The sequence below is a fragment of the Gymnogyps californianus genome, chromosome 13 (genome assembly GCF_018139145.2).
Source record: "Gymnogyps californianus isolate 813 chromosome 13, ASM1813914v2, whole genome shotgun sequence".
NCBI classification, from domain to species: domain Eukaryota; kingdom Metazoa; phylum Chordata; class Aves; order Accipitriformes; family Cathartidae; genus Gymnogyps; species Gymnogyps californianus.
In genome coordinates this window covers 7,495,742-7,513,258 of record NC_059483.1, presented here as the reverse complement: position 1 = coordinate 7,513,258, position 17,517 = coordinate 7,495,742, and the positions used below count along the sequence as shown (strand labels likewise).

The following is a 17,517-nucleotide window of genomic DNA, read 5'->3' as shown; positions in this document are numbered from 1 at the left end:
ATTAATTAGGAAATGCTGTCCTTCCCCAGGTTCTCTCTGTCTAAGGTTTATCTTCCAGGTGCATCTTTTATCACCGCCTGCTTCACACGTTGTCCAATACAGGTCATCACTAACACCTCAGGTAAAAAACTGGCACATCTGGTGCTGCAGTTGATTGAGTTTTCCTCCAAGATTTTTCCTTCAATACAGGGTGCAACCTACATCTGCACTCTAAAAGGCTCAAAAACTATGATGGTCCCACTGCTTGCTGCCAGCTGGGGAAAGGAGGCTGGGGTACAAGATGGAGCATGTGCAGCCATTACATGAGCAAATACATTTGCAGGAGCTTGTTAGGGCTTTCCACAAAGCACCCTTCAAGTGTCAGGATAATTTGGTGTCTCAACACTGGCACCCAGAAAGCCCAGTTTCTGTGTGGATGAAGCAGTGGATGCCACAACGAGTAGAAAGGAAAATTGGGGCTCATCACGCTGTTATGACAGTGAGGACTGAGACTGTATCACAATCTGTCCTTGCAGCCTGTTGTCTTTGGAGGTAATCTGGGTGCCTGCCAGCAGGCAACACTATGACCCCAAGTAGGTCCCCACAAAATCAATCACCCTGACGGTGGTATTGCCAGAGGAGCCACCGCTCTAACTCTCTTGAGTAGACAGGAAAGGCCGGTTACTCCTAGCTCCATACAAAAGGTCTGTGGCCCCAGAATCACAAATCTTACCATCCTAGAGCAAAACACAACCAAAAGCTTCGGTTTCAGGCACAGCCACCTCCCAGCCTCCATGGTGAGACACACACTTGAAGCCCGTTCTTACGGGCAGAGTTAACTTGGTACAAAACCACAGCTGAATTTTCAGAGCTGTGTCCCTTTGTTAATTATTTGATGTGAGGTGAGAATAAAGACAGCTATAGTAGGCATGCTGGTGGCTGACTGAAGGCTCCAGATAGCTGCAACCTGCTTTATCGACAGTATCATTCTAAATATCTACAGTGAGCTTTACTGAGCTCCTCGTTACAGCACCAAAATCAGGGTACCAGAGGTCCTATTTATTGCCTGAGAGTGTGTGTGGCTTTTTGCTCTGGGTGAAATACCCCAAGCACCAAAGGATGTGTGCAATCATGTGTACCATCATTTGGTAAAAGGGATGTTGTATTAATGAAGGCTTTGAAAAATCCATTAGAATGATTAATATAGTAAATAATTTACTATATGCAAACTCTGGTCATATGGCTGCATCCATACACACTAATTTCTGGAGCCATATTCCCAAGTAAGGGTGTTATGCAGAGCTTTGGTTTGATAACTGGAGATTTCTATTTACTGTTTACAGTGGATCTTGGCCTTTGAAAATTGGAGATACTGATTATATCTGTTTACTTATCTGTGCAGAGATAAGCAGCGCGTCTGGGGATGTGAATACACAATGTATACACCACTTGTATAGGTGCATACAATTTTATGGCTATACACAGGAGAAATAAATAACACGCTGGTAATAAAACCATGCCCCAGCAAACTCATTAAAATCATTACGCCTTTCAAATTTCAACTAACCACTTCTCCAATTCTGAAATGGTTTGAACCCAGCGGCCCCCTTCAAAGGGCTGTGGCACGCTGGAATGCAAAGGCGGCGGTATGCAGCTCCACAATTAGCCTGCCTGCTGCAGTCCAGAAACGCTCCTCCACTGTCAGCAGAGCTAGGCGCAAGCATGCTCTCCCGGTGATTGCATAAGTGTAATTACACGCTAGGCACGCAATTCATTAGAAAGCAGCATTTTCTCCTCCAGCCAGTTTTGCACCTGCAGGAAGATCTTGGTCACTGAGTGAGCCATCAAAAAACCGGTTACATTTAGCAGCTTGAATAATTAGGAAACTCGTTGTTCCCCAGCGATTCCACTGATGCTTTTTATGCTTCGGTGCTTCTCGACTCCCTCTTTCTTGAAGCAACATTTTAATTTAGGCCTGTGCTCTCCATGCTGGAGACCTTCATATATAATTCAGAGAAGGCTAAAGTGACTGGCCTCCCCACCTCTCAGTTTAACACCTTCATTTCAGCAAACAACTCTCTCTGTGCTAAATCCTTTCAGAGGCTAATCTGTGCCAGATCAAAGGGGAACAGCTTTTAAGGCAATCTCCACAGAGTTGAGGTGATTATTAATTCATTGGAAGGTCTCCTCTGAAGTGCCCATTTATTTTTTGTATGCTAATGCATTTAAAGCTGGTTGACGGTTTAAACACAGGCCCTAAATCACGCAGTGAAATGTTTGCTGTAAAGGCTGATATTTTATTTTATTTACGAAAAAATCCTGCCAGCAAGAACGATACTTACTTCAGCCTTAGATGAAACTACAAGTTTGGGATTTATGTGCTGATGAGCTAAAACAGACCTGAGCAGATCCCTCTAAAACTGACCACTCCCAAGTGTCCCCAAAACACCTCAAGAAATATAATGAAATAATCTCATATTCTGAGGGTTCTTCTAGCCTTACACTCTGGCTGACAATGAATGATCCCAGCAACCTGTCTGTCCCACAGCAGGTTCGCTCTGTTAGGTAATCAAACCACTCCTGTCTGCCCAAGACCAACCTGATCCACACGCTCTTCCAGGCTACAAAATTTGCTGCAATTCCCCCCACAAACCACGGGCGCACGTCCTTCCCTGCGTTCGACCAGACTCAGAACTGGCCCAAGTCCATGTGCAACGAAAGACAGAGGTCAACAACGTGAAAAAAGATGCAAAGCCGGCTTCTTTAGACTTGCGCAAGCCCTTGCCACATCCTTTGCTACCGGCAGACAAAACCGGCCATCTTTTGAAGCTGTTCCTTGTGCCAGATGATAAACATCAGATCAGGCCACGGCTATTTCACAGGGGAGCGATAGCTGCTCTGCCCAGAGCTCCAAACACACAACCCGCACAACCCTGCGGGCTGCCTCTGCTCCCTTCCTTCCTCCTCCTGCTCCTTGCCGTAACTCCTGGCCTCTGCCTGACCCCCACAACTCATCAGCGCTCATTTCTCCTGGTTGCTGAGTCAATCCTTTTGCTGAACTCCTTCCCTCAATGCTGCCTCCTCTGGCTTTTTCACCTCTCTCCTGTTATCCGCACCCAGCATTTCTAACATATCCCAATCGCTTGGGACCGCCACTTTTGCTCCCATGCCAGTGGCCATGCTGGAGGGATGCCCTACAGTGGATGTCCCACCAGGACAGCTCTCCACTCCTTTCCTCCACCTTTTCTCCCTTGTCAAAGCAGCACTACAGACTCACAATCCTACAGCTTGCAAATCCCTCTGGACAAAGCCTCTGCTCCCACTACCCTTCTAGCTGCTCACATGGTTTCACTGGTTTCTTCAGACAAACCAAAAACTTCAGCAACAGCAGCCAAGGACTCTCCCACCCACCACATCTGCTCCTCTGCCTTTTTTCTAGCTACTCGTGGGAAGATTTCCCGACTCCACGTGCACAGCAATTCCTACTGGCCTCTCTCTCTCCCACACTTCTTCTACCTCCCTGCCTGACTCCCCCGGTCCTTGAGTCCTTCTCTGCCATCTGCCTCACTTTACTCGCAGCTACAACTTGGTTCCTCTTTCCTTGGGTCCAGTGATTCCCCTCAACAATGATCAAATGCCATCTATGTCTGTGACTTCAAATTTTTCTTCTCCATCTAAGATTACATCCCCACGAATCCTGCCATGGCTCTTCCCACTCCCCCAGGAGTCTCTAATGAGAGCACGACAATATACCGCCTGCCAGGATTCATTCTAGCCATCTGCTATCCATCGAGGTACTTTTACTGCACCTCTGGCTGTGCCATCTCAGCATCAGAGACAGCGTGATGGGGGGGTGCTGAGAACTTAAACAAAGGCAAGAGGTAATGATTAGAAAGACTCTTGATTTGTCACAAGCCATCAGAGACTTCTCTGACAGGGCTGATTTATATAGCTGATTTCAAATGGAATACGAACAAGTACAGAGCAATGTGAAAATACTTGCAAAGGCCAAGCAAGCTATAAACATTTGCAAGGCGCATGCTTGCCTTAGGTTTCTTTTTATCTCTTTAAGAGCCTATGCCCCATGGTGCCTTTTATTGTCGCTGCACATGGAAGCAAGCCCAAAAGATCGCTCTCAGACAGAGTATCCCACAGAAACGAATCCTGTTTCAATCCTCTGTTGTAACAGGAAACGGGGTGATTTTTCTCTTCTGTTTATTGTTATTTGGTGCATCAATCAGTGCTTCGCTGAAGATTGCAAGGGGTCTTTTTTGTTGCTGTTTGCTTTTAGAAGTGAGGAACAGTTGTGCTGAATCTTATAGATGTAAACAACTTAAGTTTCTCTCTCCTCTGTCTCTGAACTACAGTATGTGGCACTGTCTGTTCATTGCTTTAAAAGGACTACAATCACCTCATACCTGCTTAGAAACACAAGTGCTGGATAACCACATTTGCACTCTTGCAGTGAGCCTGCAATTTTCTGTTGATTTTTATCTTGTTCCAAAGGGAATAGGGCTGTGTTGGAGGGGAGAGACCCACCCCGCACAGGCACACAACACAATTGCTTTGCAGAACTTGAAACCCAGGGATACTCACAGCTTGCTTAGGTTTTCTAGACCTGTAAAGGCTCCGTTGGTATCTTCTATTGTGCCTGAGATGTCGTTGTGGTCCAGTTCCCTGGGGAGAGAACAGGAGAGTTCACAATCAGTGTCTTAGTCCTAGGCTCATCATTAAAAACAAATGGAAGAAAGTTTGAGAACGCCACATGAAGAGCTTTCCATTTTCTTCTGACAGTTATCAGAAAAAGCAGAGTCCTGCAGCAAAAGCAGCACTAATCACTTTTCCTGCACTGACCCATGCTGAGATGGTGCATTCCAAAAAGAGCCCTAGCTTTTTCCTAGCTGAAACCCTCTGTTTCTGAAACAGCAGCAGTAGCAGATAGCTACATTTTAACATGTAGGTTTCAGTCTTTTTCTAATTCTGTGCATCCAAACAAAAGGAGGAAAAAGAAAATAAAGTCCCAAAACTAAACTGAAAGAAAACAGCTGTCCTTAAATGTTACTATCATGAATTAAGATAACTTTGGCTATTCCAATATATACATGTATTCGTCTATATCTTAGGAAGATGATGTGGTGTATTTTCTATGAAGCTGCATTTTTCTCCTGGCAATGAACTTGAAAGCTCACAGGAAAGCACCATCATCCCTACACAGGCCAAACTCTCTGTATAACCACTTTTCAAAAAAAATCAGTAAGAATTCCTTTTTCAGAGTTAGCTTCCTTTGGCTTTCAAATTGACCATCAATTACAAGAGTCAAAGAGGTCTGAAGAAAAACAAGCACACAGAACAAACACAGGGATCCACAAAAGCTGTTTAAACAGTCTGTTTAAAAATCCTTCCCTCCTAGCTTTAATTCTAGCTAACAATGAATACCCCGCAACACAGACAGAAATTTATCATTTCTAATGTTAAGTAAAAAGAAAGAAAAAAAAAAAAGGCTTTGTTGGTTTTGTTACATCACTCTGATTTAAAACCTAGCAAAACTCAACAACAAAGCAAACTTAACCATCCAGATAACCCCCCTCCCAAACCCTCAGTTACTCTTTTCGCACCTTTTGAAGATTATTATCAGAACTCTTCCAGTTTAAAAATACTAAGACCAAAAAAGAAAAAACAAAGCCCCCTGCATTTTGCAGCATTCCAGACATGGGCATCATAGTGTAGCTTCTGGGCTATGCAGCACAAATACACAATAACAGACAAGAGGAGAACAGAAGTTTTAAAAATCCCACAGTTTCAATATTGGCATGGTTTTCCTCAGCCGAGATGGGGCTGAGACTTTTGCTCTCAGTACCTAAGCTGGCTGCAGTCTTTGCTTGTTTCTTTGCTTTGGTGTGTGAACTAAAGATGTGAAGGAAGATGGCCAAAAGCCACAATTCCTGTTTCTCGGCTGGCTTCGGCGTGAGACTTAAATCTCATGTCCCTGGGGAACCCTGGCCTTAGCCAGCATCATTGTGGATGTCAGGTTGATCTGTGGGTCGGTCTATGCCAAAGGGATGGATAAAAACTCAACACCCTCGTGGGGTGCGCGCACACATAATGATGTGGTGGCATAAGAGACAAGTCCAGGAGAGATGCTTTGATGTGCTGACATTTTCAGCACTATCTGAGTGGGGCAGGAGCAAATACATCCTCCTGGAGCTACATTTCTACATTTCCCCTATGGTTGCCAAGCCAATGCCTGTTGTTCTGTTTGTTTTTTAAGGGCAAATCCCTTCTCAGACATTTCTCCTCTTCAGTTCCACCATGGGCTACTGGTCTTTGGATCAGCAAACTCTTTCCCATGGCAGAGACAGACAAGTGGGAACAGCCTGTAGGAGCTCTCTGACACACACTTTTATTAATTGACTGCCACACATTGTGTTTTCTTGAAAAAGGAAAAGAAAATGGTATTGCTTGTTCATCCAGAGGCAACTCAAAGGTTTAGTGTTAGGAGGAATAAAAACCTTTTTAACAAATGAGTGAAAATAGAGAGAGAAAAAAAGAGTGGGGTATTTTGGCCTGGCTCTCTTTGTATTCAAACTCCTCTCCCAGCCCCTGTTGCCAATTTCCTATTCTTTCTGGCTGGCTGAGCTTGAATGCTCGCAGCCTTGTTAATCATTGTGCTCCGAGGTCTCTGGGCCTGACCTCTATTTGAATAGCTCCACATTTCAGCAGTTTCACACCCACCAAAGGCTCCCCAACAATAGGCCATAATTAAAGCATGCTCGGGTCTTTTTCACCAGGTGCAGGACCCAATAGGCCTTTCTCTTTATTAAATTAGAGCTCCCTCACACACTCCCCTCTCCGCCTCCCCCCTCTGCCCTAGACATAAAAGAGGCTCCACATTCACTGCAGAGCAAAGAGAACTACCAGCTCCCCTTCCCCTCCATTTTTCTTTGGAAACCTTTAGTTCCGGTCTTGACAGCTGCCCCAGAGAGGTCCCTTTCTGAATGCCCAGTGGCTGAAAGGCTTTGGCTTAAGTTTAAAAAAAAAAGGAAAAAAAGCAAACAAAACCCAAACTCACTTTCCAGTCACTTCCTTCACTGTGAACTTCAATAAAGGAAAGAGTAAGATGCAAAAAGTACTGTAAAGAGGGGAGATCTCTCTGTTCCCATTTCCTTTTAATTACTCAGGCCACAACGGGCTTCTGAAGAAGAATAAAAGTATCAAAGTGTGGTTTTTTTTTTCTTTTGAAGGAAGAATTAAATCAGCCTGCTGAACTCAACCAGCCTGGGAGCATGGACAGTGCCATAACAGACTGTGAGAACTTTGTGGTGTGCCAGATGAAGGTGCTGAGCCCACAGCCTCTGGAGAGAGGAGGAGAGCAGCCAGCAGCTCAGCAGGTACAAATAAGGGAGGCAGAGGCAACACAGCTGCAGGAATGGACAATTATTAGAACTGGAGTCCCCATCTTCTGATGTTTCTAAGGCGAGCCCAGATGTACTTCAATCTAACGTAGCTCTTGGGTTTAACAGTGCATAATAGTACAATTCTATAGCTGGCATCGCAGAGGGGGTCAGATTGATCTGTCTAATGGTCTCTACTAGCCCTAAAATCTTAGAAGCTGGTATCCGGACTAGCAAGCTCATTTCCAGTGCCACATTTTCCAGGTATTTTTCCAGGTATTGTGTTGTGTCAGTGACTTTAAAATAAAAGTCTCTAGTAAATGGCCATAGCCACCACTGGATGGATCATTTTGCAATTCAATATTAGGGCACGTGAAACTTTTCTCTTGATAGCATGGCAACTTTTTTGTTCTTCAGGGGTTACCATGAAAATCAGAGCAACAGAACATTTCATGACCGAAGTGAGCCCAATTCTACATTAAAGAGAAAGACTTCTGGGTACTCTCATGGTACCTGCAGCAGCTTCTTGCTCCCATGGTTGGGCCCAAGACTGGGTGAAGCTTCACGTGTTGTTACACTTCTGGTATAACCAGATCCCAAGCCAAACCTCTGAATTTCTTTGGTTTTTTTCTTCTTAACACCATCTTAGCCCAGAATTTTATATTTATTATTCAATTAAAAAAAAAAAGTAACAGCATGCAAAAATACTCGATAGCACATTTAAGAGGATATTCAAATTTCTGGTGTTGTCAGTGGAAGGAATCATTCCCTACTCCTTCTGAGTGCAGAATGACCCAACAGAAACTGTCCTTTTCTAAGAATTTCAATTAAAGTCAATATGATAGCAAGAGAAATTCTGCTATTAGCTGAAGGACTGAAGCCTCAGGTATTTTTGCTCAGCTGGGCTAGATTCAGGATCCTGTGCTATGTTCCAATAATTTTACTCTGGAGCCCTCTACTCTGAAAGCACCCTACAACACTGAGCAGTCCAACTGCAATTCTCCTAACTACTCTTAATTAAAAAATACAAGTTCACTCAAGTTGAATAATTGGGTAAACACAACAGCTGCTGAAGACAACAGAAGAGCGTGTAGGGGAGTTTGACGCTGAGGACACAGGCACCCAAAGAAACTGCAAAGCAGAACAGTTTGGCAGAACACAAACCGTGGAAGGAAGATGGGTGTTAGCTGACAAAAGCTGGGAGCAACTTACAGGACACGTAGGTTTTTGAGTCCCTTGAAAGCACCTTCTGCAATATGATTGATGGAATTGTGGCTCAGTCGTAGTACGTGCAGTCCCCCAAGGTCTGCCAAGCTTCCCTCATCCAGCCTGGTTAGGTTGTTGTAAGAGAGTATTCTGAGGGAAAAAAAAAAACCAACAGCCCTTGTCAATCCAACCAGCATTTTCCAAACTCCCCTGCGCCAACCAGTGCCTGCCTCCCACAACCACCTTACAAGAGGCAATGTGTACTGGGTGGATACATAACAGCTTGATTAGGAAGTAAGACTGCAGTCTGCAAATATTCCCATGAGAAACCCATGAGGCAGCCTGGATGACCAGAAGGGAGCAGGACGCATTTAGTACCCAGCTATAGGGAAGTCTTCTGTACAGGCAACAGACACGAGGCTCCTCCAGAAGTGAATGAGAGCAATAACCTAATACACACGCTGTCAGTTATGGCGGAGATGAGCTACTCTTTCTCCTGTACGTCTAGGTTAGGGTCTGGGAGCACCACCCCTCCTCAGTCCCCAGGTAACAGTCAGATATCAGTCCTGGTTGTGTTCAGTCCTCACTCCCATTTGGACTCCCACCGAGGCTTACAGGAAAAAGCAGTCCTCTCCTTCCCCACACCCTGCAAGGTGGAGAGTGACGTCAAACAGATGGATTTTGAAGTTCACACGCCCTCTTGGCAGGGGCCAGACTTCTGTATTCAGGAGGTGTCTTATCATTCTGCACTTGTGCACAGCAAGCCCCAGGCGTCTGGGTGTGGGTGTCTCCACAGCCTGCTCCACCCCAGTCAAGAGCCAAAAGCATTTCACCATAAGGCAATTGAATGCTTCCTTTCATGCACAGGAAGGAGGTATCTGTTGTAAACCAGCCGCCTTCCCTCCCGCTCCCCTTTGTCAAGGAGCATACAGTCTGCTTGAAATCTTCTCCACTTACAAGTGACTAATATTGGAGGGTTGTTTTTTTCCTAGTTTTCCATCTGTCTCTTCCCCTTGCCTGTATTATCTCTGGTTTTGGAGATTTTTTTTTTTTTAAGTGCTACTCCTGTTGCAGTTTGGAAGCTGGTAGGAAGAAAGCTGTTTTTCTCTCCCAGCCAGGGCGCAGATGAGGCTTCTGAGATTTGATACCGTGGGCAGGCCATGGGAAGCTACAAGCCACTGCAGACACCTCACACACTGTGCAACCACCTTCTATGCAAGCAGTAAAGCCGCAGCGTTGCCGACGTCAAAGGCCAGCTTGGCTCGTCAAATGAGGGACATGCTGGGGTAGCAGCAGGCAGAGTCACTGGTCAGTGATCTTCAGCCTGAAACATTCAGCCACAGCTCCCTGCTGTGAGTATATTCCTCCTGATCTCTGGATGTCACTGCAGCTGGGTAAGCCCTGCAGGGCTACTGGCAGGTGAGCGCGACCAGCAATAGCCTCAGCTTTAAGTTGCCTGCACACGGACATGTGGTGTATAAAAAGTGTCATTCAGCTACATGCTGCTACTCACATTTTCTCAAGCTTATCTCTTTACAAAGGGCAGTTGCATAGGATTTTCGAAAATACCTTAGTGACCTGGGAGCACAAGTCACTTCAAAAGATGTGAGGGTTTGGGCTGCTAAACTTTTCAAAAAGTGGAGTTATGCAGCTTTGAACGAGCACTGAAATCCTTCATTGTACAGACAACAAGAAAAAAAAAAATCTCACTGAGTTCCAAACCTCCAAATTCCTCTTCTAGTACTGCCTGTTAATGAGTCTGCTTAAAAATGTGTCTAGGGCTTGCATGAAAGTCACTGCAAAGCCAAAACTTAAGTCAAAACAGACATATACTCTGAAGCACTGAGAGCGTCATTTACTTGGCAAACGAGCTGTCTATCTTTTAGCTGTGTGAGTAGGCAGAGGGCAAGCTTTGGAAAAAATTCAGCAAAGATTAATGAGTTTGAAGAAGGTATGGGACAACATACTTTCATTCCTAAAGAAGTTGTAGTGTTAGTTATGAAGAACTGGCATCTGGTCAAAACTATGTCCTCACCTGCGATTAAAGAATTTGGCTTTAAAAAAGAAAAAAGTGTTCAAAAGTAATCCTAAACCTGGCTGAGAAAAAAAAATAGCTCCTTTTGATTCTACACAGAAGAGGTCCTGCCATAACTGGTGAAGGCATGTTCCCCTCTGTTCGTTCTGACGTCACCTCAAGATGGACAGACAGGAGCAGTATTCAGAGGACTCTCTTCTCAATGGCTGCAACCAGATGGAAGGCTTCAGGAGCTAACGCACCTGGTAGTGGCTTCCTTCAACATGTAAGGGCTCTGCTTCCTGCCAATGGGACAGGCCAATTTGCAAAACAGAATGTTTCCCTCCTCGGCAGTTTGGATTATCTGGGTTGAGAGAAGTCAGCAGGTCTCTGCTGCTTCCCCTACCTTGTCATCTCTCTACCAGTGAGAAATCACTGGAACAAACAAGTGGAAAAGTTTGTCTACACAGCCCTTTTGGCCTGGCAAGGAAGTGGGAGAGCAGCACACAGAGCAGCATGCCAAAAGTGATACATAAAGGGGTTAACCAGAAGCCTGTTGTGCAGCTGGGGCTCCTGCTGCCAGCCAGTTCTGGACCAGGTACATCTAACACATTTCATTCCCATTGACCAAACTATAGGTAAAAAGTGAAAAGAAAGACCCAGCAGCCAAGTCATCATTTACCTCTGATGAAATCCTATGCTCCCACTGTGGATTTTTCCATGATGTTGATGCCCTAGCACCTGACTGGTGAATACAATCAGCCCTTTCTCATGCCCATAACAAGGCAAGAGCTCTTTCCTTGTTAGCTTTTACATCAGACCAGAGCTTTGGGGTCACGTTTTCCCCCAACAACTGAAGGAGAGAGAACCCATCCTTCAGATGACCACCTCCTTCCTCAGCACAGATAAACAGGGGTCTGGCCACCTCTCTTTCTTGGGTCAAGGACTTTGAAATTCATTCCCTGTACAACCACAGGCAGTGTTTTCTGATAACTGAAGCCCAGTAGATTTAGCAATAGGGGAGGTAAGCAAGGATCTTTTAATAAGGAATGAAACGTACACATTCAAAGAAGTACACAGGCAGTCTAGATGTATCTAGCACTTCCTGTCCTCACCCTTCAATTTCAGAGCAGACCTCTCCTACAAGTACTCTTTGGCTGTGGGAGTTTCAGTTAGGAGTATCTGATGGCTCCCTGCAGCAGCCTTACCCTAAAGGCAACACCTGCAAGAGCTTGTAATATTTTGCAGAGATGCGTGCTAACACCCACATAATCACCTTTCGGATCTCAGCTAATGTCGTCTCTGGCCTCACACTCTAGCACAATCCTGTTTGTCAGGCCGAGCACGCCCCAGTGGCTCCTACCACCTCACACCACCAGACATTTTCCAGATCTACCCCATTCTGCACCAGGGCAAGTGAGTCCTGCACTGGGTTTCTGCAGTTACTGCAGAGGATGGCCTCTAAGCCAGGACAGCTCACCGTTAGGAATACTTGTTGGCAAGAGATCCCAATCCATACCTGACAGATAAAGGACTCAGCATGACGTGCAACCTCCAATCTAAACCTTGAGGGTTTGCAAGGACAGTGTCAGATAGAAAAGACAAGCATAGTTCTCCCTAAAAGAGTTCTGACGTTAGGTCTGCAAGATGCAGATGGGGCTTACCCATCCCATCTGAACCCAGGCTGAAATAAAGCTTCAACACAGGCACCAGATATTGGGTCCCTGAGAACAGAAAGCTCCCAGAGCTGTGCTGCTAACACAGTGCAGTGATCTGAATTTGGCTATTCCAGGGATCCAACTGTGAGTGCCTTCGGAAGGTAGACTCCCCTTTTTTGACGCTTCAGATTTAAGCAGACCACGGGCAGAGCACAGTGCCAATTCTGATCTGTTGCCTTGACGATTTCTCCATTGATGCTGCCTTAACCTAGTAAAATATCACTTGAGGATCTGCACGTGAAGGAACTGTAGCTGTCTACAGCACTGTGCCAAGCAGAGGAGCCCGTTAGGCATGGGCAGTTTCACAGCAATTTAAAAAATTAGGTAAGTAAACAATCACATATGTATTTAACTAAAACCAAAAATAAAATATTTCCTTGTGCCCCCCAAAAATACTTCACATCTGAATGAATAATTTGGGTTCAACGGAAGATCACAGCTGGTCACTGGGCTAACATGTTAATTCTACAGCTTCTAAACTTAAAGGAATGACATGTGTCATGTCCACCTATCTCTGAATCCACATCCCAAAAGACTAGGGACTCACAGCCATGTAGGCAGATACCGACCTTTAGTCTAAGACCAGAGTGAGGCCTCTGAAAGCAGGAAGCTGCTTTATCGTACTGCTTTTTGGTGGATAGGAGAATCCCTAACAATGTTTAACAAGAGATTTCCGAGCACCAAGCAGAATGAATTACAGTTCCGCTAACCACATGTGTCAAGTTCTCCAAAGAAAAAAGTGAATCTTTCCACAGTCCCACCGAGGGGATGACAGCTACTTCTGTAAATACTGCAAGCATCCATGTGTGTCTCTTCAAAAAGGCATTAAGCAGTGCCACAGACCCAAAAGACACCCTTATGGGGCTGTCCTCAGCAGCAAGGCTTTCCTTCATTTATCAAAAAGACTGTATTCACAGCTGGAAATCTCAGGAGAGCAAAGTCAATGTATTTACTTTTCAACAACTGAGCCCTACAGGAAGGGTAAAGTGTAAACAGGAGAAACAAGGAGAACTGCCTTTAAAGGGCCAAATCTCTGCTGGTTAAAAACATGATTGTTCTTTGTAAATAGAGAGGGTAAAGCAAAGCTTCCTTCAGGCTGTACAGTCATTATATGGCAAGCCGTACATGTCTTGTAACTAGCTAGCTAAAAAGCGTTGGCAAGCCGCAGATCACAAACTCTCCAGGTCTTTTGGCACTGTATACTTTTAGTGGGTTCTAGTCTTTGTTTCTGGTGCAAACGTATTTTAATCAGGTGCTCTGAAGGTCATAGCATCGTGAATAACAAGGGCATCACTTAGGAGGCTGCAGTTCCTGCATTTCTACAGGTTGATACAGCGGGAGCTGTAAGCCATGTGATTGGGAAAACTCCTTACTCCCCTTTCCTGCCAATGCTACATTAGCATCAAACCCTGCCCAACCAACCACAACAGAAACCAACTTACAGCTCGTGCAGCTTCTGACAGAAGCTCCAGCCATCGGGGTTGATGCGGGATATGGAGTTGTTACTGAGGTGAAGCTGGTGCAGAGATGAAAGGCCATAGAGAGAGCCACTGTTTACTTCTGTCAGGCTATTATACTCCAGGTGTCTGTGGAGAAAAATCAGAAGGAATTGACAGATAAGCAGCACTGGTCAAATGCTGAAGAATTTCCAGCAAGCATTGGGATTTTAGCCATTCCTACACATCTTTCTACATACCCATGTAGATAAGTGCATGTGTGGGCATTTCTTGTGCAAGTGAAGGACAGAAATTCAAGGACAACAAAAAGGAAATGCCTAGAACAAGCTTGACTGCAGAGGTACGCTCCACTGCAAGTAAACTGGGCTTAAAGCATCCCATTCAAGTTTGTATTTGCAGAGTCTCAGTTGTGTGACAGCAGCATCCAGAAACATGCTGCCCTGATCACTTGTGACCTTGCAAACACACTTGAAAGCCAATCATGTTGGAAGTTTCAAGCATTTCTCTGCAATGACTATTCAATTTGTTCTCTCGTATGGAAAGAACACATCACTGAGATAGGCCAGCTTGGTTTCTAGGTATCCCAAGAGGCAGAATAATCAGGTCTGCAACACAGAGTTTCCATGTATCAGTCAAAACAAATTTGCAGAAGCCAGATGAGCTTTTATTTAAAGACCAATTGAGGTCTTACTGAATGTTCAAGTCGTCAAAACTTTCAAAGGAATACCGCCACAGCTTGAAAAACAGGACTTTTTTTTTATTGAACACCTGGTAAAGCAATGAGCTTTAGTAAACTGTGGGTCAACTGAACAGAAGCTGCAGCAGCATGGCAGAGCTCTGTGCATGCAGGATATAGAAAGAAGGACGAGGACTGGCACAGGTGCCCACAGGTCTCTGATGGGAGTCCTTGCTGAAATGCAGAGAAGGACATGATAGCAGGTGAAGTCTAGGCTGTTTAAGGGAAAAGAGCCCATCTCTCCAACTTACAGAACTTGCATCTTGGCTAGACCCCAGAAAGCCCCATCAGTCAATTTGCTTATGTTGTTGCGCTGGAGTTTCAGGACTTCCAAGCTGTCCAGCCCCTGGAACGTCAGGCCTTCAATCAGGCGGATGCGATTCCGGTTCAGCTCCCTAAAATCACCAAGGCCATACAAGTTTATTAAATCCCAGTCCTTTCCCACGAAATCATCTGTGCAGCATACAATGGAGACAGCAATGCCAACAACTCCTCTGTCAACGGTTCCCAGGAGACAGCAGAAGCACACCGGAAACTTTCAATCCCAGAGCTAGCCAGGGAAGTCAGCTGGGTGTGATCGCTTAAATAAACTCACCCTGGGACAGACATTCACTACAGAGAAATAACAGAGACAGTGCAGCAATTCCTCTTCATCCCTCCTCTCTCGGTATGTCTTTTAAGCCATTTATCGTTTTAATCAATTTTCACACTTCATCTTCTCTCAAGCAGAGACACCATTTGAACCAATACAGTTAAATATCAGCATTATTTCCCTTACAATCCATTGTTTTTACAGGACTTGTAATCGCCCAGCAAAAATGTGCTCTGAAACAAGCGGGTGCCATAAGAACTGTGAGCCCAATAGGAAATTTTATGGCTAAGTTTGAAAGGAAAGCTTTCAGTTCCCCTGACAAATTTCACATTTTTCCTATTATAAGAAACTAATAAAGAGTGAAACAAGTTGTTTCCAATAACAAGGCAATTAGTATTTTGTGTATACAAAGATCTCCGACTTGGTTCATTAAATTTTTCTTTCTTTTTCCCCTGGGTGGGGAGGGACTCCTAAATTTGGGGAATACCTTTTTTCTGAATAGCAATATGAACATCATCACAGCACGCTTTACCAACCCATATCAAACAGTCTTATGGACCCAGACATACCAGGTGAAAACCCAGTGGAAAACTTCATTGACGCAATGCACTAAAGCTGAAGATAGAGCTTTTAAAATGGATACCTTTCTGCACATATAAGACTAACCTAAGGATAGTTCCCTATTCAGCATTTGTGCTGAAGAAAATGGTGGAGGTTACAACATCAGAACTTGTTTTGGAAAAGATGAGGAAGCCGTAGAAACTTTAAGCTTACTTTTTAACTGCCTAAAAAAACAATGTTGAACTTGCACTCAAGTTGAGTGTAATTAAAGTCAAGTAAGCAACCAAAAAGTTTGCAGGCCTAAAGACTCTTGCATTACTGCACTTCCTAGGCTATTAGTGAACTATGCTTTGCCAGAAAAAGAACTGTACACAAATTCTACAACGTATCAAGTCTGTATAACTTGCAATTCATTCATGTTTACCTATAGGGTTAAACAACCAGCTGTGAGACTATCTTTAAGAGTACCAATTACTCCAACTTTCAGTGAAAACTGTGTTCTTAAACAGATTGAGTTGACTCTCTTTTTTATTACAGTTTTGCACATGATGCAGATGAACACAGTGGATTACAAGCTCTCAGTCAACAGACAGTAACTTCCAACTGAGAGGCAACAGACTTAAGCTGCATATGCTATTGTGTCACACTGTTCAATCCCAAATTGGGTCTAAATCCTACACATACGCAAGCACAAATGCACACTCCTTCCTTAGACACATCTTGGCTTAAGGATTTGTCTCTCAATCAAGAGGCTGCCTTTTAGAGGTGTGAGTTCCAACAGTTTTTGTGGACTTTATGTTAACAGACAGAGGTTGACCTTTTGCCTATCAAATTTGATGGAAAGACTGCAACGGGCCTCAGGCTGGGCCCATTTCTCCAACAGCAGCAAAAGGGAAAAGCTAAACCATTAGCGCTACTATTTTACACGTAAAGCATATTTATAGCTGCAGATGTCTATGCATCCCCATGCAGCTCCTGCCATACGGACCGCAGGCAGGACAACAACGTGTGTGTTAACTCATCTAGAGTGCTATTTTCTCTGCCCAAATATCACTGCACAGTTTAACAACCTTTCGTCATTGCTTTTTTATTACCACATAAAGATACCTGTGTGGTCTTGAAAAAACTAACATGGTAGCTGAGCTCTGTCACTCGCAATAGAAACATCTTCCAAACCTCTCCTGTGCCATAGACACTAGCAGCTTTCAAGGGAATGGATTTGTCTTACGTTGTCAAGTGCACAAGATGGTGATGTCTGCTGCAGCATCCCTCCCTTCCCACCTGATCAGAAGAATGGCCTGAAAAGCCGACAGTTACAAGACAAAAATGACCCTCTCCCAACGTGTTTTACTAGGTGCTGGCAGAGGACTACTGCATAGTGTATTCTAAGTTTTATAGATAGCAGGTGAGGAAGGGTGACATTTGCTGTATATGTCCTCAGGGACATTTTGTCTCCATAAAGTGTGGCTGAGCTTAATTAAAGTGCACATTTCTACTCACAGTTGTATTAGCCTGGGTAGCCTGAATGCCTTGACAGGAAGCTGAGTGATCCTGTTTTTACTCAGACGAAGTGTTAGCAGGGACCGTGACAGACTATCAAAAGCACCAGGCTCCAGGGTGCTGATTCTGTTGCTCCCCAGGTAGCTGCAATAAATCACAGCAGAAAAACGAACGGTTCTGTCAGAAATCTCCTTTTATCAGCATTTAGTTGGTCTCCAGACAGGCTGGTGAAATTACAGAGGTGGCTTCAAATCAGTTGGATTTCTGGCTGCACAAAGAGCACAGTGCCTTTCCCAGAGCCACGTGACGAACGTGGAGAAGTGCTGCACACTTTCCAAAAGCTCCTTGATACCCTCCTACTTC

The 17,517-nt window shown here is 44.6% G+C and overlaps 1 protein-coding gene across 1 annotated transcript in view; it reads right to left on the bottom strand.

Moving 5' to 3' along the window:
- LRIG1 (leucine rich repeats and immunoglobulin like domains 1) overlaps positions 1-17,517 on the bottom strand; it is a 96,924-nt gene that overhangs the window by 15,504 nt on the left and 63,903 nt on the right. Inside the window, exons 6-10 of the mRNA XM_050904865.1 lie at positions 17,155-17,298; positions 14,753-14,896; positions 13,751-13,894; positions 8,583-8,726; positions 4,576-4,656 (exon numbers count right to left, since the gene is read on the bottom strand). Of these exons, the coding sequence (XP_050760822.1) occupies positions 4,576-4,656; positions 8,583-8,726; positions 13,751-13,894; positions 14,753-14,896; positions 17,155-17,298 (657 nt within the window). The remainder of the gene's footprint in view (positions 1-4,575; positions 4,657-8,582; positions 8,727-13,750; positions 13,895-14,752; positions 14,897-17,154; positions 17,299-17,517) is intronic.